Raw genomic sequence first — 27,734 nt, forward strand, 5'->3', positions numbered from 1 at the left:
CTGTACTACATACATGTACAATGTACGTAGTCTTTTGAGATTTTGAAGACCAAGGGGGTTAGGGGGTTGAGCCATGAGTTGGTTAGCTAACTCAACTCCCCCCCCAAAAGAAAATTGCAAACACCCCTAAAACCAACCCCTTCCCAAAGAAAATTTCACCCACCCCCCATAGTGTGAAACTCAAAATTTAAAATTGGCCCGGTAAACACAAATTTTCACCCTAATGTTGGTCTTAAATGTATACAATTGCCATTGTTTTGCACAATAATCACACCGGGTAATCACAGTAACACAGGGTCAAAATGATGGCTAAAAAGGAATTTGTTTGTCTTAGGCCCTTCAGAAAACTTGAAAACCATGATGCGCCACTGAACATGTAAAATACCTGGAGTAGACCCCCCCCACCCCAAAAAAAAGGATTTTTACTACATTGTAAGACCATGTATGTAAATTAAGAAGGATGTTTGCAAGTTAAATATTTAAATCTGACAGAGTATATCAAATCAGAAATACAATCCTGATAAGTTTTCGCAAGCTTCCACGGAAAAGAGCATATCCTGAGCCGGCATTTCCCAAATAGCCATATTGCAATTGTAAGCCGACTCCAGCCTGGCTAATTAATTTATTATAACCCTAAAACTTGGGAGATTATGCATTCAGAATACTTAATAGTATTCAAGCTTGTCATATTTAGGCAATTTTACTAATTATGGGCAAATAAGCAAATCAGAAACAACATACTGTAAATAAGCTGGAGCAAACATTAACACAAAAGTGCATATCATGGGCCAGCATATCATGGGCCGACTCCACCCTGACATTTTTTTTCGTTCAGCTGCTATAACTTTTGAAGTATACATGCTATACTAAAAGTTAAGGTACCAATTTGAAGCACTCACTAAGAGCTTTAATTTGGTATATATGCCACAAAGGTATGAACCCCCCAAGTGGTGTCAAATGAAAGAAGTAAAGAATATAATAAAATATTTTCCCACCCGGGGGTGGCACTCATAATAAGCCCTGGGTCAATATTCATATGGGTCATTTTCATATCTCAAAATGCCAAGAAGTTATGTACCCCCGAGTGGTGTCTAATGAAAGAGAACAAAGTAAAGAATATAATAAAAATAATTTCCCCACCAGGGGTCACACTCCTTATTAGACTCACCTGGGTCAATATTTATATTTTGGGTCCTTTTCATATCTCCAAATGCCAAGAAGGTATGATCCCCCGAGTGGTATCAAATGAAAGGGAAAGAAGCAAAGAATGTATTGAAATTATATTCCCCACCCGGGGGTGACACTTCTCATAAGACCCGGGTCAATATTCATATTTTGGGTCCTTTATATCTCGAAATCTCAAGAAGATGACACCCCGAGTGGTGTCAAATGAAAGAGAAAAAAGTAATAAAAGTAATGTTCCTGTTCCTACCGGGGGTTACACTCCTCTTTACACCTGGTCAATATTCATATTGTGGGCCCTTTTCATATCTTGAAATGTCAAGAAGATATGCCCTCCCGAGTGGGGTTAAATGAAAAAGATAAAAAGTACAGAATATAATAAAAAATAATTTCCCCACTGGGGTGCTACTCCTCATAAGACTCTGGTAAATATTAAAATTTTGGGTCTCTATCTCGAAATGCCAAGAAGGTGTGATCCTCAGGTGACAGTGGTATACCACAATATAGTGCCAAAGCCACATGGTTCAGCTATGGTGCGGTAACTGCTGTAGTTCACATCTAGAGGAGTGGATGGGTTGGGTTGAAAATGGCAATCATTCCATTGCGTTGTCTAGCAGTGGCGGATGACAACGTTCAACGAATGTAGAAGACTTGCACATCTATTATTAGGCCACATAAATTAATTACATGTATATCATCGGGACTTTTTCAAAATTTGGTGACGGAGGTCCGTAAATTTTTAAATAAATTTACTGTTCATTTCTGTGTAAAATTTCCCCAATGTCCTACCCTTAGCTTGAAGAGAGTGTTTGCAATCTGTGTATAAATGATAACCAAGAACTTCTTAACATGTCTTTAAGCCTTAAAGCCATATTATAACATTTCTTTAAAAATAGATTAGTATTCATTTTCAATAAAATATTAGCATTTACTGTCAGATATGTCCCTTTTAATTTTGAGCCGAACAAGTGAGGTAAACCAAAGAAAATCGGAATTTACAACTAGCGCCAATGCATGTTACTCCGGCGGTTGTAATATGGTACGACCCTCTGGCGTGTGTGTGTCCCGTACGCCGTGTACGTAGTACTGTGTTGACATCGCATACACGTTCGACTAATATTTCTATCGTAATATTAAAAATCAGAATCTCGGATTTTGACAAAACTACAGCACCTAAAGTCTTGATTTTTGCAGAGAATCTTTGCTTACTAAAGTACATTACAATCGTATAAAAACCTGAATTTAAAATATTTTTTGAGGGCGTTCTCCTCAGCAAATGTTATAATATGGAAAGAAAAAAGCAAGGTACACCAACTTGACGTGGGGGAACAAGTAAAATTGGCTTTAATGTACAATCTTTTTTCATAATATACATTTTTTTCAAAACCGATTTTTTGGCATATTTGTAAATACTTACACATGTTCTAACTTACATCTATGAGAAACTGTCAAATTCGCCCTATTTGTAGTAAAACAGGATGATTTTCTGTCTGAAATATTATGATAATATGTCAGAACGAACGCCAATCTTAATCTCCTACAAAGCCAGTTTGGTTACACTCCCTCCACACATGTGCAGGGTCAGAAATTCGGCAAGAATCCATTCTCGCAAAGATTCTCTTCAACAAAATTGCAAGAATCTAAATGGATTCTCGTAAATATTTCAATTTATCATACAAAGTTATATGGCAAGAATCCATGGATTCTTGCAAAATTCCACTGGGAGAATCCAAAAGGATTCTCGCACTTGGTTGTGAATTTCTGACCCTGATGTGGAGGGAATATAACCAAACTGGCTGCGTAGGAGACTAACTCAAAGGCCGCACTCGGCATCCTAATCCAAAAAGTGCAAGATATTTCGAGTGATAGAGGTGAAGTTTATGATGTTGTTTCTTTGCAAATGTCCAATGTTTTTTGCATCCAAATGTATTGGGAACTTTCATAATGATTGCATATTATCATTTTGGAAGAAAAAAGGAAAATTTAAGAAGGTCGTACATACATTAAGGCTTTAGATCACAATAAGAAATGGGAGCAAATAAGAAAAATATGTGAAAATCTCCCAAAATCGGTGAGGGCAGGAATGATGTACATGTTATTTGTTTTATGTCGCCTTATAGTCTCATATGTACACGCTAGTCCTTCAAGGAGGACCACGCTCCATTTAGTACGATAGTCCACGCCGTCAGGCGTGGGTCCTGCAACATTCGACAAATCCTTCCGGGAAAGTCGGGGGAAATGTCAAACTGATTAACCACGCCTACTGACAGCTACTAATGATATTCAGCCAATCCGATTGACTGAATATCATCAATAAGCTAATCAGTAGGTGTAACTTGCCTACCTGCTACCAGAACACTAGCTTCTAGCTTGGGATTGTCACAAGTATTGCGTAACAAAATTGATTATTAATCCTCTTTAGTTGCATATATGTGTTAATGGTATTATAATACTCGGTTTTCTTCTTACCCTCAGTTCACTGACCTGTAGGTTGCACACAATCAGTTCCTTTTGTCATCACTACATTTAATATTGTCCTAGTTAACCACGATTCGTTACTATTTTTGTAGAGGTTGTGCTTGAAATTATTGAGTGGCTACAAACAAAGGATTTGAACCGATGTTCTTCACCGTAATCATTGGGCAATCATGAGTGCAGTCCATTCAATCAAATGTTGTCATCGACCTATTTGATCGTAGTGCATTTGTTATGTGTGTGAGACGAACTGTCTCGGTAGATTGCAATCATGCTTTTGTTGAATGGATTTGAGTAGTCCGCCATATTTACGGTATACGTCATATGCACAACCTCTATTAATTGTGATAGTTGGCCTATTCGTTTAACATGTTTAAGAAAAATATAGAATTGGAGGACACACGCTTCATAAAAACTTTGGGCTTCACTCATTTATTTACTAAGGGGGTATAATACCATGATTTTCATCCCAATGACATAGTTCAATAACCTCAATTAAATACTCAATAGTGCAAATTTGACCTCAAGTTGCAGAGTATGAGTTTTTGTACCCATATTTTCAAAGGTCATTCAATGAATATACAAATGTATTGGGGTTAAAGAATTGTGTCCTTATTAGATGAGCATGTTGTGGATCCTAGTGTAAGACCATGAAGACCTACCAATTGAGACACTGATTATAAATTGAGTGGTTGCTTGACTCGATTACTTGATTTATTGATATTTTAACACCAAGATACGGTACATTAATTACGACACTACAAAGTAATTTGTTAATAATCATAATTGATCGATTGATCAAACGAATGATTATTAATTGATGTTTGATGAGTAGTTTAATGATTGACTGACTAAAAAAAAAAAAAAAATTCAAGATGTTTTGTATTTTTAATATGAAAATTGATATTTTGTATTCATGTCATAGGCCTACTCTATTAATGATTAAAGATGCATTCAAATTCAATGCATTTTGATATCATTAGTAGAGTATGACATGAATTCAAAATATCAATTTTCATATTAAAAATACAAAACATCTTGAATTTTTTTTTTTTTTTTTTTCAACCATGAATGATCCTAGCATCTAGGTCTAGGTCCAGGGACACTCCAAAACCGAAAAAAAAAAATTAAAAAAAAAAAAATTATTATTATTTTTTTAAATTCGAGTATAATCCCACCCCCCCAATTGTGAAAAATTTTCACCTAAAAAACGGGTGGGACTATACTCGGACCAATACGGTAATGCTTAATTTATATTGGCCAATATCAATTAATACAGGGTAAGATTCATATTCATCTTGATCTTGGATGGGCATGTCTCGGTCTCAGACATGGAGGCCTTGACTACAATACTGCCTGTCTGACTATTATCGCCATCGCAATAATGAAAACTTATCCTGATAAACGATAAAACCATTATCGTGTATAATGGATTGCCTAATGGTGAGTGAACTCCCTGGCAGAAATTGAACTTTTTTTGTACATTTTTTGAGACAATCAGTGTGTCTTCCATCTTCCATTTACTGGTGGTTGCAATATTCAGCTCTGTGATTTTCCATTTACTGGTGGTTACAATATTCAGTTCTGTGATTTTCCATTTACTGGTGGTTGCGATATTCAGTTCTGTGATTTTCTATTTACTGGTGGTTGTGATTTTCAGTTCGGTGATTTTCCATTTACTGGTGGTTGCGATATTCAGTTCTGTGATTTTCTATTTACTGGTGGTTGTGATTTTCAGTTCGGTGATTTTCCATTTACTGGTGGTTGCGATATTCAGTTCAGTGATTTTCCATTTACTGGTGGTTGCGATATTCAGTTCTGTGATTTTCCATTTACTGGTGGTTGCGATATTCAGTTCTGTGATTTTCCATTTACTGGTGGTTGTGATTTTTAGTTCAGTGATTTTCCATTTACTAGTTATGATTTTCAGTTCAGTGATTTTCCATTTACTGGTGGTTGCGATATTCAGTTCTTTACTGGTGGTTGTGATTTTTAGTTCAGTGATTTTCCATTTACTGGTGGTTGCGATATTCAGTTCTGTGATTTTCCATTTACTGGTGGTTGTGATATTCAGTTCTGTGATTTTCCATTTACTGGTGGTTGTGATTTTCAGTTCAGTGATTTTCCATTTACTGGAGGTTGTGATTTTCAGTTAGTGGTTGCGATATTCAGTTCAGTGATTTTCCAATTACTGGTGGTTGCGATATTCAGTTCTGTGATTTTCCATTTACTGGTGGTTGCGATATTCAGTTCTGTGATTTTCCATTTACTGGTGGTTGCGATATTCAGTTCTGTGATTTTCCATTTACTGCAGTGGTTGTGATTTTCAGTTCAGTGATTTTCCAGTGCAATTATTATTAGCTTTGTTTTGGGCTTTGTTCTCCTCATCATTTGATTGAAATGCTATATGCGTATAGCAGAAGTGACATAACAGCAAAATGGGCATAAACATGCAACTAATGTAAATACTGACATGTACTGGCATTTCTTGTTTTACATGCTATTGCTAAGGCTCTTTTGAGTGTCTTTTTGTAATGTAAAAGAAACTTTTGTTGTTCCCTCTTCTACCTGAATTGGAGACACTGAAGAAACCTCTAGAGCAGGGCTCCAAGAAATAGCGGCCTTGTGGCATCACATGTGGCGCGCCGTGAGCTTCCAGTGGCCTGTGGCGCCGTTTAGATTAAAAATAAATAAATAAACAATGCGATTCCCATGTTATCCTTGTAAAGACAGGCTAAAATAGTACAAAATGTTGCACCACATGGCGTCATTTGCACCTCAAATTTAAAAAATCGATAGCTTTACAGGGGAAAACCCCTCTGACTCCCAGCGAATTCGCAGCCATTGAGTGGCGCTTTGCAGTTTTTTTTAAATTTCATGTGGCGCTTCAACAAGTCTATTTGAGGAAGCCTGCTCTAGAGGCTCTATTGCCATCAAAAATTATTAATTGCATACTTGAAAAAACCTTTTGATCATAGGTACATGTATGTATCATTATTTCACATTTTGTTAGTGGTGACAGTGGTGCGTGCATGAAGCACTTTAGTCCCTCTGGGCAAAAATTGTAATATTTCAAAAGGTCAATTCTATGGCTATTGAGAGACAATTTTTTGCAATTTGGAGGACTGTAATTCGTCCTAATTTAGCGCCCAGGAAACTTGGGGCAGTCACTTTTGGGTGATGAAACATAATTAAAAATTGGGAGTTTATTATTATCATAGTGTTTCTAAAGCCAAATTCATACTAGTTAGTAAATTCCCACGTTGGAAAGTTAAGATGGTAATTTTTATTTAGACATTTGATTGAATTTTGTTGTACAGATGCATTGAAAAGGGGGGCGCTTGGAGAGTTGAAACATTCTGTAGGGGGCCCTTATTAGGGGAGGGTGAGGTGATGCTAAGAGTTGTAATTATAATGATATATAGACTGCACTGGTATATGGATCTGTAACATGCCAATCCATTATAATGACCTTTGAATAGGTAAAACTCATACTTTGCACAATTAGCTTAGTTTCACCTTGCAGTAGATGGTGAGTTACTTATATTTGAATCAAGTTTTTAAAAACAAAATTATAAAAAGAGAAGAAAATTATTTTTTTTTCAACCTGCCACATTGTTTGCTTGCAGAAATGATAGTTAGAAATACATAGATAGGCACTAGACAAGGACCATCCATCAATGGTGACATCAATACCTAGAATTTATCCCTACACCGGATGCATTAAATTACACTGGTATCTAATACAACATACAACACAATAATTCTGATGTTTACACTATAGCACTCACTGCCGGAGCTACATTGGTGGAAGCTCTATAGTCCGACGGTTCTCTACTCCGGCGATTCTTTAGTCCGAAGGTTCTTTAATCCGGCGGTTATGAAGGTTCTTTATTCCGGCGCTTCTTTATTTGAAGGTATACATGTAGTCCGAATTTTAAGGGCTGGGGTATGAGCGTTTGGACAGTATTTATTTTGGGACATTAGAGCACATCAGACATATCGAATTGCATTCTGAATCGAAGAATGTCCTTTTGATATCAAATAATTTCGACTTTTTGAAATTCGCAATTTAATACACATTTTATGGCAAATCATTAAAAATTGATATTTTTGATATTTAACAGTACTCAAAACTTTATAAATCTGATGATTTATACTTAAAGTGTATGTAGGTGGGATGAAAAGCCGACGATCAATTGAAAATTGTGACCTTTCGTATTGAATATATGGATTTTTTTTCCAAAAGACAGTCGGCTTTTCCTCCCAGCTACATACACTTTAAGAATATATCATTAGATTTATATAATTTACTCGAGGACTGTTATATATCAAAAATTTGAAAAATATCAAATTTTTATAATTTGTCATAAAATTTGTATTATATTGTGATTTTCAAAAAATGAAAATTATTTGATATCAGAAAGACATGCTTCAGTATTCAGAATGCAATTCGATAGGTCTGAGGTGCTCTCATGTCCCACAAAAAATACTGTTAAACGCATAATAAACGCTCATTCTAGATCCCTTAAAAAAGGTTCCCTAATCTGAATATTAAAAGAGGTCCTTTAATCCGAATTTTAAAAACGGTTCTCTAATCCGAATATGAAAAAAGGCTCTATAGTCCAAATTTTAAAACAAGTTCTATAGTCCGACTATGGAAATAGGCTCTATAGTCCGAATTTTAAAAAAGCATCTATAGTCCGAAATTGCAAAAACGGTTCTATAGTCCAAAACGGATACCGTGTTCTTTAGTCCGTATTGGTAAACAGCTGAGTCATTCCATGTCAAATCCTGGGATGTGCACCGCAGCACCTCTTCATTTTTTTTTTTTCTGTGTGGTGGTAGATATTGATGAGAAAGTAAAATCCTGAAAATTTGAGCTTCACACGCTATTTCTTTTTCCCATGGCATCAATTTGAAATTTAGGGGATCAGCGTAAAAATGTGTAGCAACACGAAAGACAATGTTTGGAGGTCTTCGGGGTGGGGGTGGGGGGGTCAGAACTCTAAAAGTAAAAACAAATTTTGTCCATTTTTTGCCAGTCGGAACCCTTTGGTAGGACATTACTCTTATCCAATATTGAGTCAATTAGAATAATTTTAGCTGAGATATTACCCATGCAAAACTCCAATTGCACAATAGGCTGGCCCGTGTTTTGCTCTCTGCAGACATCAGAACTTCAGTGGACAGTATGATGAAAGACCTGGACTGGGTTAAACTTGGCTGTAGATGGGAGCATCAATTACTTATTTTAACTTTTAAATGTCTCACACACATTGCTCCTGAGTATCTTTCTTCAAATTTTATTTTCACTCATTCTACTCATTCCAAATGCACAAGGGGTCAAGCGCCAAAACAGTTTGGTTGTTCCAATATGGAAAACCTCTTCTGGAAAGAAAACCTTCCTTTATAGATCTTCAGTTGCTTGGAACAAGCTTCCTCCAAATCTTCGTGTCAATTTTAATTCAATGAGTTTGGGTGAATTTAAAAATGCAATTGGTCTGTAAGTTTTGTATAATAATCTGAGCTATATATTGTTTTGTATCATGTTTTTAAATACCTTCATTTTGTAATATATATATTTCTTATATTCTTATTATCATGTTTATATGTATATAAAATCAGGTCTTCCAGGGAGACCAGTACATTTGTATTGATGGAATTTCCTGAATAAATAACGAATAAATAAACAATAGTACATTTTTTGTACATTTTGACCCCCCTGAAAACCAATGTCAGACAATTTGCCCCACCATCAACTTTAGGTATGTTGAAAATATGTTCTTGGACAACATTTCTGAGAAATAGTGGCTTGGGGTCTTGATGACTTTGCATTAAAAACATCAGTTAGGCTTGCCTACTTACATAGGAGTCATTCCAGCCACATCAACAAAAAGGGTTGGTTGGTCAGTGGTCATCCCCTCAAATTTTGCTGAAAATCATTTCTAGCTGGTGAAACTGGTGGTCCTTTCGGTACCAAAAAAGGTTGAGAAGTTTGAATCCAGACCATTTACACGTGCACATCGCAAATCACAGACATGTATACACAAATCTGCCATCAATGATCACATGGTCTCCACAAATCACTCAATCAATTGGGAGGACTCTAAAGGCATTGATCGTGAAGCTGATAAGACCAGGTGGCTCAAAGAAGCTATTTGGATTCGCAGAAAAGGACACATGACACTCTTAACAAGGACGAGGGGCCTACATGACTTTGGAGAACCACTGGGCCTATTCTGAAGTGCTAGGATCATTCACAGTTAATTTGATTTTAATTACGAAAAAATGCATGGAAACCAATGTATCTACAGACCTTTAGTGATCAATGCACTCAGCAGGGTCCTGAGTGGATCAGATTGTTTCACATGATAGTATTTATAGGGCTTGTATAAATGTAACTATTGTACAACTAGTAATAATCAAAAGGTTATAAATACAAGTGGAATTTGACCTTTGATTAAACTTTGCATCATTTTTATCTGACCATAGACTTTCCTCCAGTATCTATGATCTTACTGACTCTAACTAATGCTTGTTAAAATGCTGAATACTATGTGAAGTGGTTACTGCCTGTTTAGGCACATTTTCCATGCTGTTTTAACATAAACTTGTTGAGGAGGACTTTTTTCCAGAAAGAGCAATGGCACTTTGTATGGATATGTGCTGTTAACAGTGTTGGCAAAAGAGGAGCAAAATGGTACTCAATTTTGATCACATTATTTGCTATACAATTTTGGAAATATAGCAATTTTATGCCATTATGTGTGCAAATGTAACAAAATCAGGTAGTGCAAGCTGTTAATGCTATGCATACAAAATATGTTATGTCCAACGCGGAGTATCTTTGGTTGTGTTATTCCCCCATTGGATATTAATTTGATACATATTACTAATGTGACACTAGTACTGTTGTTTGGATGTTTGGTTCCCTGCTGCATGCTGGTCAGTTGCAACAGATTTTCCCTGATTATTAGGTTGAATTTTGAGGTGTGAATTTATCCTCGATTGGTTTTTGCAGAAAAGCGATTCTCACACGTGGTCACATTTTTTAAGGTTTTACCGTCGTTACTAAACCTATCGACGAAATTTTTTTAAATTTACATATTTTGTACATTAATATGTGTAGATAATAAATCAGGAAAAAAAACAGGGGGTGCTGGACCTCACTTTTGAGCTACAGCCGTTTTAAAAGAGGTGTACATTTCCAAAAATCTCTGTACACTTCAATGGCAAAATCAGCAATTTGCCCAAAATATATCACCTTTTGCGTTGTATAAAAAAATTGTTGAGACAAAATTTTTTTAATTTTATATATGTTATGAAAAAGAAAAAGCTCTGTAAAATCGCAAAAAAAAATTGGGGGTACGGACCTAGTTTTAGCGTAAATTGACCAAAATAGGTCAAAATGCATTTTTTCTGCGACACCATGTGTAGTTAATTGCGTACGTGGATATTTTGGTGCGTGCCAACGCGTTGGTATGAAGCGCGATCTGATGCCGGATCAGCGTTTATTTACGCATATGGCCACAAAAAAGGAATTGTCTGTTTAAGCAGTTCAATTAAAGCAAAGTTAAGCGCTGGGTTGCCTATAGCTGTAGAAAAGCGTTTGGCCGATTATGATATCATTTTTGTACATGTAGGCCCATGGTTTTTTTTAAACTGAATAGTTTTGATGATGTTGTCTGTATCGCATGCATTATGAATTCAGTACCGTAGTACCGGTAGGTCTTTACCCAATAACACAAAATGCTTTAAACATTTAAATGGTGGATTATAAACTTTTAAAACATTTTAAAAATAACAATCAAAAACATTGAACACTTGCTGCAAAACATATTCTAAGTTGGAACAATATAAGTGTTGCCAAAATAATATATGTCTACAATAACATTTTCACAACATGTTTTTAATTTTGTTGTAGTGTTAGAAACGTTCTATAAACGTATAACCTTTAATAGGCCTATAATATACCTTAGTGCTTACACATCATTTAGGCCAAAATATTATTAAAACGAATTAACCCATTTAACCAACACTCGTTTAGGCCTAATGTTTAAAAAAAAAAACACCCTGATTCTGTATTTTTGGGGTTTTTTTTGCGCTCAGCAAACATTGTTTTCTTTATTTTTGGCCCTAGTTATCGCCGGTGCGCAAAAATAGCATTGACACGCACAACACGCATCGTTCTCTGCGATGTCTGCAACGCAACGCCGAACACGACGCGGCGTACGCACGCCTTGAAAACAGGCGCAATAGTCAAGTCGAATCGTGTAACGACGGTAAAACCTTAAGTTGGGACCCTATTGTGTCACATACACACATTTGACAAAAATTACATGTATTAGTGCTCTATGCCTAATAACTCGAAAAATAATTATCCAAAGTGTGCAAAAGTATACATTGTCGGAAACCTGAGATATTGAGGATTGCAAATATCTAATGATTTTTCCAGTATACAGGGTGACCTAGGAAATATACAGGGTGTAACAAAAGAAATATTACAATGTAATGCAATTTGTTGTATGCTTCCTAGTTTATACATAGTGTATTAAAATAAAAATTGAAGTTCATATTTGAGAAGCCAAAAGTAATGCCCATCCAGACATATATAATTTATAGTGGTTAATTAATTGTATATAACGGAATTACAGGGTGATCAAAATTTGTCTGATTTTTACACAAAAAAACTTTAAATTCTGTTTAGTATAGGCATATGACAAAAATGTATGTTCTATTTGTTCAAATGAAATACTTAAAAGAAATTCATGAACATACCTTCATGTTAGAAAGGAACAATTCATTTCAAAATGCCAGATTTGATTATACAGGGTGTTCAAAAAATGAAGAAAATAAATTTGGTGGTTATGTAATTACCCACATTCATGATCACAACATGTTGCCCTTCAATAATTGCACTGACATCTTGTTAATAGTTTTATGCTGATCTGTGAAAATCAACATAACAATTTGACAATCATATAGGGTGATAATTTGTAAGTCTTGAACTCTAGATACATGTAGTTGCATGGCAAATGGCTCCTAAAACAATGAATGGTGTACATATAATGTATAGTGGATAAGACTTCCTAGAAGTTAACAATTAATATAAAAGCTTTCAATTGTTTTAAAAATCAAGGAACATTAATTATATTTTTAATAATAGCATGGCTGCATTAAACCATTGCAGAGCTATTTCCCCAATCATAATTCAAAATGGGTAATAATCAGCATTTTCGAGTGGTATTTGTAATATAGTTAGGCTCTAATTAATTAGTGACATTAATTAATTGGGAATTAGATTAACATTTATTTAGGCTGGGTTATTACAATAATGCTACTATCCAAATAAAATAATAAGTTAATGAACCAATATACACAAGGTTATTCATACCTATCCCATTGGAAATACACAGTGCACATCCTCACCCTCGCGCATCCTCACCCTCCTCCACCCCTGACCAATTATAATTAATGAGTTATAGTAATTAATCTAAACTATCTTTATAATTTTATCTTACAGATATTATTAAAGCATAAATTATCTTCCAAATGAGACAAAATATATTGTTTGAGAAATATGAGCATTTGAATGGCAAATAAACGAAAAAATGTGACAAATCCACCCGTTTTAGGGTCCCAACTTAAAAAATGTGACCACATGCTCAGTGTTTACTTCCATTTTCAGAGTGTCAAGATGATCAATCGATACAAATTGCTAAGGCAAAGATGAAGTCACTTTTGCAAGTTAAAGAAATTTCAACTTCCGAACGATGTTGCTTGACAAGTGAATGCATCAACCAATCATTTCCAACCAACTGCATCTATTATTTTGTAAATTACTTCTCGATTATTAACTTCCGGTGATGAATTAATTCAAAACAATAATTATTGACATCAATGGATGTTTTAATGTTTTTCGTGGTATTTAGAATATTTTTATTGTCGTCTGCAATCACTAATGTTGTGATAAGTATAAATTATGCAGAAGCGACGAGCGATGCATTGCAATTTTGCAAAATTCAGCGATTTCCCATCACTTTCCAAACAAGCACTCGGAGATCATGTAGAAATTGAGCTTAATCATGTTAATGAAGGTCATTGGACCACACCATTGGAGATGATGAGGTAGTTTATGTGCATATTGGTTGTGTATCAAAGGTTCATCTATTCATAAGAGATAGAATTCAAATATAAATATATAGATGCAATTTTAGTTTAGAAATAAGCCTGCCCTAGGCTAACATGATGAAGCACAGATATGGGGGAGTGTTGGCTGGCTCCTCTGTGAGTCACAGACATAGTGCAAAGATTTGCCAAGAAACATCTCTGCACTCTCCATACTTTTCACCGAACTGAAAAGACAAAAAAAAGTCAAATTAAATGTAATCATGGTATTATACTGCTTATTTCATTTCGCTCACTGGTCTGAAATATTCATTTGATAGCTATATTTGTATTTGTCTAGTAGACAGTTAACTGGAAATAGCCTATTTTGGTGGCCATTTTGTATTCCATCTTGAATGAGAAAAATACAAATGAAACAAATTTTTTTGCAAATATGTTTCTTTTTGATTGGAACCGTTCATTCCATTGATAATACTTTATTATTATTATTATTGCTCTAGTGTATTTCAATGGAAATAGACTATTCTGGCGGCCATTTTGGATGCCATCTTGAATGTAAAAGATGTGAATGAAACAAAAATTGATTAGAAACATTAATCACATTGATTTTTTTCATCATTAAGATCATTTTGTATGTTGCTATAGTGTGTTGTAATTAAAAACTCCTATTTGGTGGCCATTTTGGACGCCATCTTTAATTGCACTTGATTTTAATTTCTTACCCAAACTATTTTTGAAGGTCTCAGTGGCATATATAACATGAAAATGCTGGGTGAGAGCATAATTTCATTAAGAGCAAAATGGGGTCATTGGGTGACAGATGGACCACTTTGATTTAAATTAGGGGGGGGGGGCATTGGGTAAGAATATGACCTTTTTTGAAATGGGGTCTTTTGGTGAGAGCCTCGAAAATGGTTTTGACGGCTTTGTTATTTGAAAGAAGTAACAAAATTAGTGATAGGTGACTGGTTGCTGTTCAAGTGGATATATAAGGGTATTTGGGTGACAGATTGAAAGGAAAAATAAGGGGTCTTTAGGTGACAGAGCATGTGATCATGACAAAATAATATGGGGTTTTTGGGTGACAGCAGTTTTTCATACTATCTGGCAACACCAAGCTTAAGTTTCAAAACCTGTATGAGATCGTGCTAGCAAATGTACAGATAAAGCTAGATAAAATAACGGTAACAGTTCAACTTTTCTGGCAATACCGGTTTTGCAGAATACGACTCTTCTGCAGCCTTTAAGTGTTGCTTCCGGATGCAGTTGTGTGTCAAATCTTGTATGTAAAGGGTAAATATTTCAATTAAGTTGGTCGTGTAAAACGTTATATGAGTAAATACATGTATGTAGAAAATGCATTAATTGGCAAACTTTCTGGCAACACTGGAATTGGAGAGATACCAATGAAACAAATTGTGTGCATATATATTTCTTTTGGTTATAAAAATTAATTCCATTGAGAATACTTTATTATTATATCAACTTCGTGTAGCTCTAGTGTATTTCAATGGAAATAGGCTATTCTGGCGGCCATTTTGGACGCCATCTTGAATATAAAAGATGTGAATGAAACAAAATGGGCATACATTTATTTCTGTTGATTAGAAACATTAATCGCGTTGATTTTTCATCATTAAGATCATTTTGTATGTTGCTATAGTGTGTTGTAATTGAAAACTCCTATTTGGCGGCCATTTTGGATGCCATCTTTAATTGCACTTGATTTGAATTTCTTACCCAAACTTTTTTTGAAGGTCTTTGCATATATAACATGAAAATGCTGGGTGAGAGCATAATTTCAGTAAGAGCAAAATGGGGTCATTGGGTGACAGACGGACCACTTTGATTTAAATTAGGGTAGACTGGCCCCCAGTCTCGGTTCGGTTCCATCTCTGGATAATGTAACAATAAATAATTTCATAATGCCCTATGAAAAAAATGCCAAAGTCCTGTAACCCCCCCCCTTATTTTCTTCAATGCCAAAACCCATTCCTCTTCATCCACAAATCGGCGCCACTAATTACACCCACCACAGTCAACCAAGCAGCAATATAGTCGAAATAAAGTGAACCGCGAAAGTCCATTGAACGCTGATTCCGAGACTGGTCCAATCTGTTAGAGATCTCCTTCCAAATATTAGTTCAACGAAGCACGTTGTTTCCGATGTCAATTACGAAAGCCCCCCCAGTTTCAATTCAAATATGGTAGCACAAAGCTATGCCGCAAGATCGGATGGGACACTTGTCAACAACTGAGAGGTATTGAGCTCAAGTGGCACGCGTCTGATAGACCCATGGTATGCGCAATAATAAAAGGCAACCACTCGAATTGGACTTAGGCCTATTGTCCATATTGCGTATATTATCGCGTGCGGTTTGCAAATGTTTGCACATTATTTAGCTAGGAAGCCTTTTCAAATATCCCCGCTGCCAAGCTGCGTTGATTGGTCGGATACAATATCGTTGTTTAGTCGCTACACAAGCGTTAATGTAGTGAAAACATGGACGTGGTATATAGAAAGATTGCGTGACTCCAAATCCGTAAAAGTGAACTCCCAGCATTTTGTGGGAGCTGGAAGGCAAATTCCTTACAGACTGGGAGGGTCCATGTATTGGGTTGATTTTTAATGCTATGTAATCTACATTACCAGTCGTTCTCCATGGACCCGAGGGAGGGTCTAAATTAGGGGGGCATTGGGTAAGAATATGACCTTTTTTTGAAATGGGGTCTTTGGGTGAGAGCCTTGAAAATGGTTTTGACGGCTTTGTTATTTCAAAAGAAGTAACAAAATTAGTGACAGGTGACTGGTTGCTGTTCAAGTGGATATATAAGGGTATTTGGGTGACAGATTTAAAGGAAAAATAAGGGGTCTTTAGGTGACAGAGCATGTGACCATGACAAAATAATATGGGGTTTTTGGGTGATCAACAGCAGTTTTTCATACTATCTGGCAACACCAAGCTTAAGTTTCAAAACCTGTATGAGATTGTGCTAGCAAATGTACAGATAAAGCTAGATAAAATAACGGTAACAGTTCAGCTTTTCTGGCAATACCGGTTTTGCAGAATACGACTCTTCTGCAGCCTTTAAGTGTTGCTTCTGGATGCAGTTGTGTGTCAAATCTTGTATGTAAAGGGTAAATATTTCAATTAAGTTGGTCATGTAAAAAGTTATATGAGTAAATATGTAGAAAATGCATTAATTGGCAAACTTTCTGGCAACACTGGAATTGGAGAGATACTAATGAAACAAATTGTGTGCATGTTTATTTATTTTGGTTATAAAAATTAATTCCATTGAGAATACTAAATATTATTATATCAACTTCATGATGCTCTAGTGTATTTCAATGGAAATAGGCTATTCTAAATGCCATTTTGGACACCATTTTGAATTTAAATGATCCGAATGAAACAAAATGGGCACATATTTATTTCCGTTGATTAGAAACATCAATTGCATCAATATTTTTTTTTATCATTAGATCATTTGTATGTTGCTATAGTGTGTTTTAATGGAAAACCCTATTTGGTATGGCGTGCCATTTTGGGCGACATCTTTGATTGCACTTGATCTGATCTTCTAACTCAAAATGTTTTTGAAGGTCTTTGCATAATTTATATAACATGAAAATGCAAGGTAAATTTCTAAAAGAGTCATGTACATAAACTCCTCCCTCGAGCCTGTAGTAAATACGCTTATTGGAAATATAGATTTAAAAAGTCGGATTTTCTGGCAAAACCGGTTTTTGCAGAACACAACTCTTCTGCAGCCTTTAAGTGTTGCTTCCGGAAGCAGTTGAATCTTGTACGCAAAGGGTAAATATTTCAATTAAGTTGGTCGTATAAAAAGTGATATGAGTAAATATGTAGAAAATGCATTATGGATTATTTCGAAAAATACATTTTTTTGAAAATTGGCAAACTTTCTGGCAACACTGGCTTTAAAGGTCAAATAGCCTCAGAGTTTCTTTACCAGGTTTGGAAGAGGCAATGTCTGCTCAAGTACTACCAAAGAGAAAATAATTCGGGGTGCTCATCCCTAAAATAGCACATGGGGAAATATTATTGAAATCTTTTTTGCACCTGGGAAAAGTGCAAAGATGGTACTTTATGGTGGTAAAGTTGCTTTTTTAATGTGACCTCAAATTTTAAGTCAAGAGCAATTCAGAAAAGTGTATACTTTCTCTTATTTTCACCCCAAAATAAGCAAAAATCGCTAAAATCATAAAATCTGCCGTTGCTATGGCAACAAGCTCCAGAGGAAATTTTGATGTGACTTTTTGTAACCTACTACCAAAGCCCTTTCGCCTCATGCAATAAAAATTTTTTGACCGTGAGCAGGCACATGTGCTTTTTACCTGGAATTGCAATTAAAGTCACAATTTTGGACGGTCATTTTGGGGTCACCCAGGGTCACACAGGGGTCATCTGAGGTCAAATAACTTAAAACTGTCATATGGGCATGAAACTTGGTGGTTACAGTCAAATATTTGGAATTTTTGTGACATTTGCGAACTGTCCACAAGGTCAACTGTAGACCTAACAGTCTATGATACTAAACTATAATGAAAGACAAAGATAAAGACAATTTATCGCGTCTGACGTCACCTGTCAATCAAACTCAGCAAATAAAGTAGCTACAGGGTTCAGATTTGGTACACAGATAGGTCTTTTAGTATTATATTGTCATGTATATATAACCCACATATGTCACATAATATGGGCCCCAGGGCCCCAAACGCTAAAACATAGGGCCGGCCGTTACTCAGTAAATAAAGCAGCTACAATGCCCAGCTTGAGTCTACTGATAGCACTTGAGAATCATACTTTAACATATGTACATGAGCCCCATAAGTCATATGGTCGCATGTCATAAGTTGGGTATGCAAAAAGGGTGGAGGGATTACACTTTTCTGAAACTTGTGATACAAATTTGATTGTCTTTCTGTAACCCCATATCCTACAGCAGTGGTTGATACCTCATTTCAAGCCTAATTTTATACTCTTTGAATCTACTGAAGCATATAATTATACATTATTCAGTAAAAAAAATCACATCAGTTGAAATGAAAAATGCCAGGGGTGGAGGAGCAGGCGGATGTGGAGCAGGCGGATGCGGGAGTGTGCAATAGGGCCTATGAAAATTCACATGTCAGCATGTCAAAACTACTGGTTACTTTTTCAAATCTATTGAGGGTATGATGTATTGACAGCTTTGAATGTTGAATTTGTACAACTAAAACAATTACTGACTACTTAAGGTGGTTCTACACCCCCTGATAAATTTTGTAACTAATTTTGCATTTTTCTCAAAAAGTAACTACATTTTGTGTACACACTGGTAACAAAAGTTATGTATATTATTGGGGCAAGGAATCCAATATACTTCACTGAAATTTCAGTGATTCAAGACAAGGGTTCATTATATGTTAAGAAATGAGGTACATTCTAGCGGTACCTCTTTTCTTATCATAAATAAAGTACCGCTTGTCTTGAGTCACTGAAATTCCAATGTAGTAACTTGATTCCTTACCCCTATAATAATACATAACTTTTGTTACCAATGTGTTATTATTTTTTGAGAAAAATGCAAAAATAGTCACAAATTTATCAAGGGGTGTAGTACCACCTTAAAGGGTTAAATATGTTCCATTTTTTTCATTTTTAATGAAATCCTAGTTGAATTTCAGTATTTCTAGCAACATGCTAATGTGCATTTCTCTTCTTGATATTCATTTCCTCAATAATAGAAAAACCGTCTCACTAATTACTCGTAAAAAGGTCATTGACCTTCACAATGTAATTAACATATACGTACAAAATTTTAAAATAGTTCATTTGAAGCATTAAAGGGGCATTTCGTGATCCACAGCCTCATCCCCCACTTTTCTCAAAAAAAGTTGAGATTTTTATATCACTGGAAACCTCTGGCTACATAATGTTTATGTACAAAATATTTCTTGCAGATTAATTCGTTTTGCAAAGATATCGTGAAATTTGAATTTCATTCTGGTGCACCAGAACGAAATTACAACGCATTGTCTATGGAGCAGTGTAATACACATAATCATGCATAACTCGCAAACGCAAAATCGGAATCAACTGAAATTTTGGGAATAGGCTTTTTTCGTGGATATGTACTGAAAAATGTCATAAAAAGAGGATGCTAGGATCACAAAACACTCCTTTAATGTATTGAGAACATATCCTCCAAATCTGATGACATTCTTGCATAAAATAAAAATTTTACAGTCATTTTTGTAATTGAGGTCCATTTTGAGAAAAATGCATTTGAAAATTGAGATTTACATAGACCCCTATGTATGAATTAATTCGTAATTAAGCATTATCTCAAAAATTAAGCATGTGATAAGGTTAAAAATGGTGTTAATTATTAGAGGTTGTCAACATATACAACATATCAAAAAATACATTTTTTATCATTTTTGACCATGTAATGGAAATTGTACCCAACTTATGACATGCGACCATATATATTGGGCCCCAGGGCCCCAAATGTTAAAACAAAGGGCGGCCGTTTCTCACCATATAAAAGCAGCTTTATGGCTCAGAGTTTGTACACAGATTGCACCTGAGAATTACATTGTTATATGTACATATGAGCCCCATATATCACATAATATTGGCCCCAGGGCCCCAAATGCTAAAACATAGGGCCTGCCGTTACTCAGTAAATAAAGTAGCTACAGTGCCCAGCTTGAGTCTACTGATAGCACTAGAGAATTATACTTCAACATAATTATGTACATGGGCCTCATAAGTCAAATATTATGGGCCCCAGGGCCCCAAATGTTAAAACAAAGGGTGGGCCATTTCTCATCAAAGAAAGCAGCTTCCGGGCTCAGAATATGTACACAGATAGCACCTGAGAATTATATTGTTACTAACACCCACACACTTATCCACCCCACACACGTAGGACTAAACAAACAGATCGTATTTTATCACAAAGAGCTTTTAAATAGAAATAGAGTCACAATTGATTATATAATCTTTTGTTCGTTTGATGCCGATTAGAAGTTGCGACAGGCTATTCATAAAAGTGGTACCATTGTTTTGAACAAAGGGCAGTGAATGGGTTCCGCCATTAAATTGGTCACTGATCCGGCATCATATTAACGCTCTACACAACAGGCGTAGTATCAATAAATGACCACACTACAGTCATGTGTAAGGGCAGTCATGTGTAAAGTGGTACCATTGTACTCACGTATCCCAAATGTGTGCTTGTGTGGGTCTGAAGTATATATATAAGGAGGCTTTAGCTGTCGATGCAATCATCTTTACCACCCACCTGACGTTAGGCGTTTCATTTAAATAAATTGAATGCTCTTGATGATCGATTACACATTAGAATGTATAAAGGCTGCCATGTCCAGTCCATATATCTATATTACACTATAGGCCTAATGGTAATCGCTATATGTATATACATGTAAGTATAAGTATAGGCCTATAAAGGTTGTGTTTAAGAAATTTCCATTTAATTTTATTTTAAGAAGGATATTGGTATAGAAATAGTGGTGTACCCAAAGAGGGGAGGGGGTTGGGGAGGGGCAGATTCACCTCTGTGAGAAGTCTTGGGAGGGGAGGAGGGAGGAAGAGGGGAGGAGGGGATATGGAGAATGAGAGAGGGCTGGAGGAAGGAGAAATAAAAAGATATAATAAAGACAAGTAGATAAATAGAAATATAAGGAAAATGATGGGAATGAGAGAGGGAGGTGAGAGGGACAATGAGAGCGATGGAGTGATAAAGTGTAGGCCTAGGAAAGAATAAGTACAGAGAAGGGAAAAGAAAGGAATGATGAATACATTTAATAATAATTATTAGGCCTATATAATAACTAAACACATAACAGCACTGGGCAGCCATTTGATGATGTCAATGCCTTTATTTGTTACGTAATTAAAATGCCCAGTCAGATGTATTTCACACCTACCAAACACAACTCACCCAATTTCGCAAATTGGACGTTGAATGTACACTCTCATGAATATTGATTGGCAACATTTTCCAATATGTCAGCGCTCTAATCGGAAAGAATAGAACAATAGACCCTGCAGAGCGTTTTATCATAATTGGAAATACCAGCGTGAAGTGTTAAGGCTGTTCCAGTTAAATTACATACCCATTGGCTGTTCCATTTAATTTACATACTCCCTCTGAAATGGCCCCAAAAAGGCTGTTCCATTTAATTTACATACTTCCTCTGAAATGGCTGTTCCATTTAATTTACATACTCCCTCTGGAATAGTTTCCCCTAATCATATTGCATAGCCTCACTGTGAGTAAGTGATACTGACAACAGTAACCTATGGAGGGTAAGAGAGACGACTCCCCTGGGAGGGAACTTTTTACAATATATTTATTTTAAGTGCCACGAGAGTGCAACCTACATTCAACTAAAGCTTTTCACTTTTTACACATTTTCTGCCCAATGGGCGACTTTTTACAATTTCTTTATTTTAAGTCCTCAGCAAATAAGGACTGTAAGTTTGGGTACACCGATAACATGCGGGTATAGCCGTATTTGTGTACAAATATATAGCCTTCTAGTTTAATGCTGTGCTGGCTTGTAAGGCTGTGTGAGAGTCATCCAGTCAGGACAGTGTACAAGAGTCTGTCATGCCCAACAAATGGTGACTATGAATACATAATTTTATTAATGAACTGGACCCTGAACATGTGCAGATGTTGTTGACTGTATTGAGTGGTCATAAACATGCTCTGAGTTAATAAAATGAGTTAGCTAATGGGCTATTCCATTTAAAATCCACACTACCCCTGTGAAAGATTTTGGAAATCATGGTTCTAAAAAGTGGGGAATTTGGGAAATCCCAGGAAATTTTGGTGTTTGGAGGAAATTCTGGTATGGGGGGAATTGTGTCTTTTTGTGTATATAAAAACATGCTATAAATTGTGGGAAATTAAGCTTGCTTCGTGGGAACATTTTTTCGAGCCCTGTTGGAAATATCTTTCACAGGGGAGTATGAATTTCAAATGGAATGAACACATTAGGCAGCTCCATTTGAAACTCATCCTCCCTCTGTGGAAGATTCTGGTTAAATCTTTCTCAGAAGGTGTATGAAATTCTAATAGTAAAAGATGGAATCAGAGTTGAAGTTTTCGCTAGCAATAATTATTAGGCCAGAAAAAATTGTTTGCTTGCCCTCCACCGACGGACCCAAAATTAGCCAAAATCAGGGTCGGCCCTTTAAAAAAATTTTAGTTTGTAATTTTAATGGTTTTTATGCCTCCACCAGAGGTATTATGTTTCCTGGTTGTCCATCAGTCCGAGCTTATGAGTGCAATTTCTTGGAACTGGTAAGGCGTATAGTGATGTAATTTGGTGGAGGGTGGCAATTGGTGGTCTCCAAATTTGAGCAGGTTTTAGTCGCAAAATATGGTAATTAAGTACCTAATTTGCATAATTTATGCATATCAAGCAAAATAACCTTGTGTCCAGATTATCTGGAGATCTGTACAAGTTACAGTGATGAAACTTGGCGGAGAGTAGCACAGCCAGAGGTTTTTGACCTGATTTGCTTTTCAGCGCAAAATATGCGTACTCGCAAGGTCATTGTGAGGTCATTTGGGGTAATCCGAGTTCAAATCGCCATATATTGTTGCAGGTTCATGAAATTTGGTGGGAATGACCACTGTAGGAAGACAAAAATGTCAAGGTCATTTTGGGGTCATCCGAGGTCAAATCGCCATAGATTGTCGCAGGTTACATGAAATTTTGTGTACACTTTATTTTTTAGTTGCTCTACTAATAGTTTACATGTACATAGTTGATTAGTATTTATGTAAATTAGCTAAAAATGGAATAAATGATGCTCATGATTGTGGATAGAGTGCTGAGTCTATAATTGTTCCTTTGTTTCTGACTGTTGTTTGGCTGAAATCAGGCTTTTACAGGCCAGTGTTTAAATTCCTATTTCCACTTGACCTTTGCAATCAATCCTAATCAATGTACCAATAATGGAAAGGATCAATAAACTATTTTAATATCAAAACTGCTATTCTTATCCCAATAAAGGCCATTCATATTCCCTGAGAGAGTACAGTGCTGGTCGTAGCAAGTTCAAGAATTAGGGATTGGTCATTGATTTCATTGATATGGGCCATTATATTTTTGATTCAATAGCTCACTACAGCTTTTATCAAAACTTTTGCCAACAGAACTGGGGTCTTGATTACTTTATTCACTTGTTTGATGTGTTCAGTTAAGTTTTCTAATAAAACATTCATAATTTTCAATCCTAGTCCTTTACTATTCCAACAGCTGTCCCACTAATATGGACATATATTTGTAGCTATTTTTAACATAGATTTTCTTTTCTTTATCAAATTTTTCTATCTTTTTCTGCCTTTTTGTGGTAATTTTTATTCTGTAAACTGTATTTGTGTGCAAATCGAGAGTGCTATTTACATATATTTCATATGTAATTTAGCCCAATAATACCATAATCCTTGAATAGTTTCCCCCGGGGGCATTGCATTTTCCAAGTGGGGGCTTTTATTAGGTCATTTTAAGAACAATAATTCCTGTTAAAATCATTAGGTAAGCTTAAAACTCAGGCTGAAATAACAAACTATGAACTTAAGGAACAATGACTTCCGGGTTTACTGCCAGATATTCGCCAATTACTGACTTAATTACATTTGTAGCAACCATGTGTGCACCTTGGTAAGCTTACTACACAAGATAGCATGGAAATATCAGCATTTTTTAAACATCTTGTTTGAAAAAAGTGGTGGGGTGTTTAATTGAAGAGGGTGACTATTCGTGGAAATCTGGTATAAGTTATTCCTTTCATGATACAAAGTAGTTTGAAAATTTCCTTGCTATATGTTACACATTTTTATGATGTTTTAATGCCAAGAGTCTACCCCTTGTAAAGATAAATAGCACCATCATTGTTCAGTTTTACTTTAAAATGACTAGAGTTTTACATGGCATCAAACAACCATGTATTGAATCACATTATGAAATAAGACAATCCATGAAGTATGAACTGTGCCGTGGGCAGGTAAATGTAAGAGGACCTTGCTAAGCGCTGTAATTCTGTATCATCTAATCCTTGTGTTTGTTTTTTATTCCAGTTTGAGGTTATCTCTCATCCATAGTGCCAAAGAGGTCCGTGGTGCTGGCCTCACGTGCCTTGAGGTATCTGCTACGAGATGAAAACACATTGCAGGTCATGATGGAGCTGCAGGTGGGCGTCATGGTGATCGTTGCCTAGATACATGCCTGGCCAATGAAGTGGAGAGAGTCCAGGCTCTCAGATTTATCAGAAGGGTAAGTAACGTTTGTCTATTGTGCTTGTATTATACTACACTTGATACATGCCTGGCCAATGAAGTGGAGAGAGTCCAGGCTCTCAGATTTATCAGAACCTTGGGTAAGTAGCTTTTTTGTCTATTGTGCCTGTATTATACTACACTTGATACATGCCTGGCTAATGAAGTGGAGAGAGTCCAGGCTCTCAGATTTATCAGAAGGGTAAGTAGCTTTTGTCTATTGTGCTTGTATATACTACACTTGATACATGCCTGGCCAATGAAGTGGAGAGAGTCCAGGCTCTCAGATTTATCAGAAGGGTAAGTAGCTTTTGTCTATTGTGCCTGTATTATACTACACTTGATACATGCTTGGCTAACGAAGTGGAGAGAGTCCAGGCTCTCAGATTTATCAGAAGGGTAAGTAGCTTTTGTCTATTGTGCTTGTATATACTACACTTGATACATGCCTGGCCAATGAAGTGGAGAGAGTCCAGGCTCTCAGATTTATCAGAAGGGTAAGTAGCTTTTGGGCTATTTCACGTTAAGTGTGCACTTTTCAAAATGGTGCTTCAGCATTTCTGGTTACCTGAATTTGGATCATTATATAATGTGGGTGATTTTATTAGATGGGTGTTATGGAGGAGAAGCTACAGGAGCATTTTCATTAAATTCTGACAACTTTTTATATCAGATTTTTGCATGCATTTTCAACACATTTCTGGAGTCCCACTTCATATTTTGAATGTCTTGTGAATGATTTCTTAGGAATATAAATAAGCATCCTTTGTAGCTATTGCTTTGGTAACAAAGTATGGAGCATACACAATGCAATGCAGGTTATTTGGCATAAATTGGTCCAGTATTGCGAAAATTATGACAATTTTTGTAATTATGTAGATTCTGCGTTAAACAAAAAAAGCGATGTCCTCTCCAAAACAAGTACTATCAAAATTGAAACTAAATTGGTAGTTCCTGCCAAAACTTGCATCTGTAGAATCTTCAGGGTCTTCCGCAATCATAAAACAGGACACTTAGTTCTGAGGATATTTGTATAAAATATCACAACCTGCCAGTTTTGGTGTCTTGATTCAGCGTTAAAAGTGTGTCCTCTCCAGAACAGGGGTAAATCGGCAATTGACACAAAATCAAGGGTAAATGTTTCACTTTATTTTAACAAAATTAACCTTCTCCTTCCCTCTAACAAGACAAGGCATTAGTTTTTAATCACAATACTCAAAGTAGCCAATATCTGATGATATCATGTTGTTAAACAGAATGTCCTCTCCAGAACAACCAAAAACTGTGGTCCGTAACAGCTCACAAAAAGCATGTACTTTTATTTCAAGTGAATGTTTCATCTAGATCAGTAGATATTGACAACACATCTAAAGTGAACATTTGTAGTCAGAAACATCTATTTTCAAGATATGTTTTGATGGTGAAAGTGTGGATTTCATGCCTCACCAAATAGCTGTGACCTGTGTCTGGATTTACAGGAGCCTTCATTAAAAGTAAAATACAAGAGATGGTTTGCTTTTCTAGCAGTATTTGTGTGTAATAACATCTGATGAAAACTTTTAGACTGATGAAGATAAGTATGCTGCTAGTGAAAAAAAGTGCAAAACTGATTGTTAAACAAAATGTCCTCTCCAGACACCCATACGTTTGAAAGCTCAGAAAACACAAGTTCTACTGAAAAATATGGGAACTTGACAATATTTAATTAAAACACATCAGAACTAACATTTATGATAAGAAAAATGATACACAAGAGGATATCTATCTATACTATCTATCTATACTACTAAAATAATAAGCGGTCTCTGTCTGTCTATCTGTCTGTCTGTCCGGCTATGCGTTCCGCCGCGCTGCAACGCATCGATCCGATATTTGGGACATGGGTAGGTGCCGGGAAAAGCATGTTGACCGTGTGGTTTTGAAGGTCATCGGAGGTCAAGGTCAAAGGTCAAATTTTTAAACTTTGTCCAATCGGGCCCAAACTTGGTGAGTCGGATCCTTGATACAAGGGGAATATATGGGCGAAATAAAATCAAGGTCAACCGAGGTCAAAGGTCATTACGGAGGGGTCAAATTTCAAACTTTGTCCGATCGGGCTCAAACTTGGTGGATGGAATCCTTCGTAAGAGGGGAGCATGAAAAACATTATATGGAGGTCATCCGAGGTCAAAGGTCAAAGGTCATGGATTTCAAACTTTGTCCTATCGGGCTCAAACTTGGTGGGTGGAATCCTTGATACAAGGGGAATATATGCGCAAAACAAAATTAAGGTCAACCAGTGCTCTCACAGCATCAGGGCTCTCACAGCTGCAGGTGCACTAGTACTAATAAAATAATAAGCGGTCTCTATCTGTCTATCTATCTATCTGTCTGTCTGTCTGTCTGTCCGGCTATGCGTTTCGCCGCACTTCCGCATCGTGCTGAAATTTGGGATATAGATAGGTATTGGGAAAAGCATGTTGGCCATGTGGTTTTGAAGGTCATCGGAGGTCAAGGTCAAAGGTCAAAATTTCAAACTTTGTCCGATCGGGCCCAAACTTGGTGGGTGGAATCCATGATAGGAGGGGAATATAATGCGCGAAATAAAATCGAGGTCAACCGAGGTCAAAGGT

At 36.2% G+C, this 27,734-nt stretch overlaps 1 protein-coding gene across 1 annotated transcript in view; it reads left to right on the forward strand.

The window, feature by feature from the left end:
* The window catches only part of LOC140146498 (rapamycin-insensitive companion of mTOR-like), a 117,791-nt gene that overhangs the window by 23,067 nt on the left and 66,990 nt on the right, over nucleotides 1–27,734 (forward strand). Inside the window, 3 exon segments of the mRNA XM_072168367.1 lie at nucleotides 24,925–24,976; nucleotides 24,978–25,050; nucleotides 25,053–25,120. Coding sequence (XP_072024468.1) covers nucleotides 24,925–24,976; nucleotides 24,978–25,050; nucleotides 25,053–25,120 — 193 coding nt within the window.

This window comes from Amphiura filiformis, chromosome 2, assembly GCF_039555335.1.
Source record: "Amphiura filiformis chromosome 2, Afil_fr2py, whole genome shotgun sequence".
NCBI lineage: Eukaryota > Metazoa > Echinodermata > Ophiuroidea > Amphilepidida > Amphiuridae > Amphiura > Amphiura filiformis.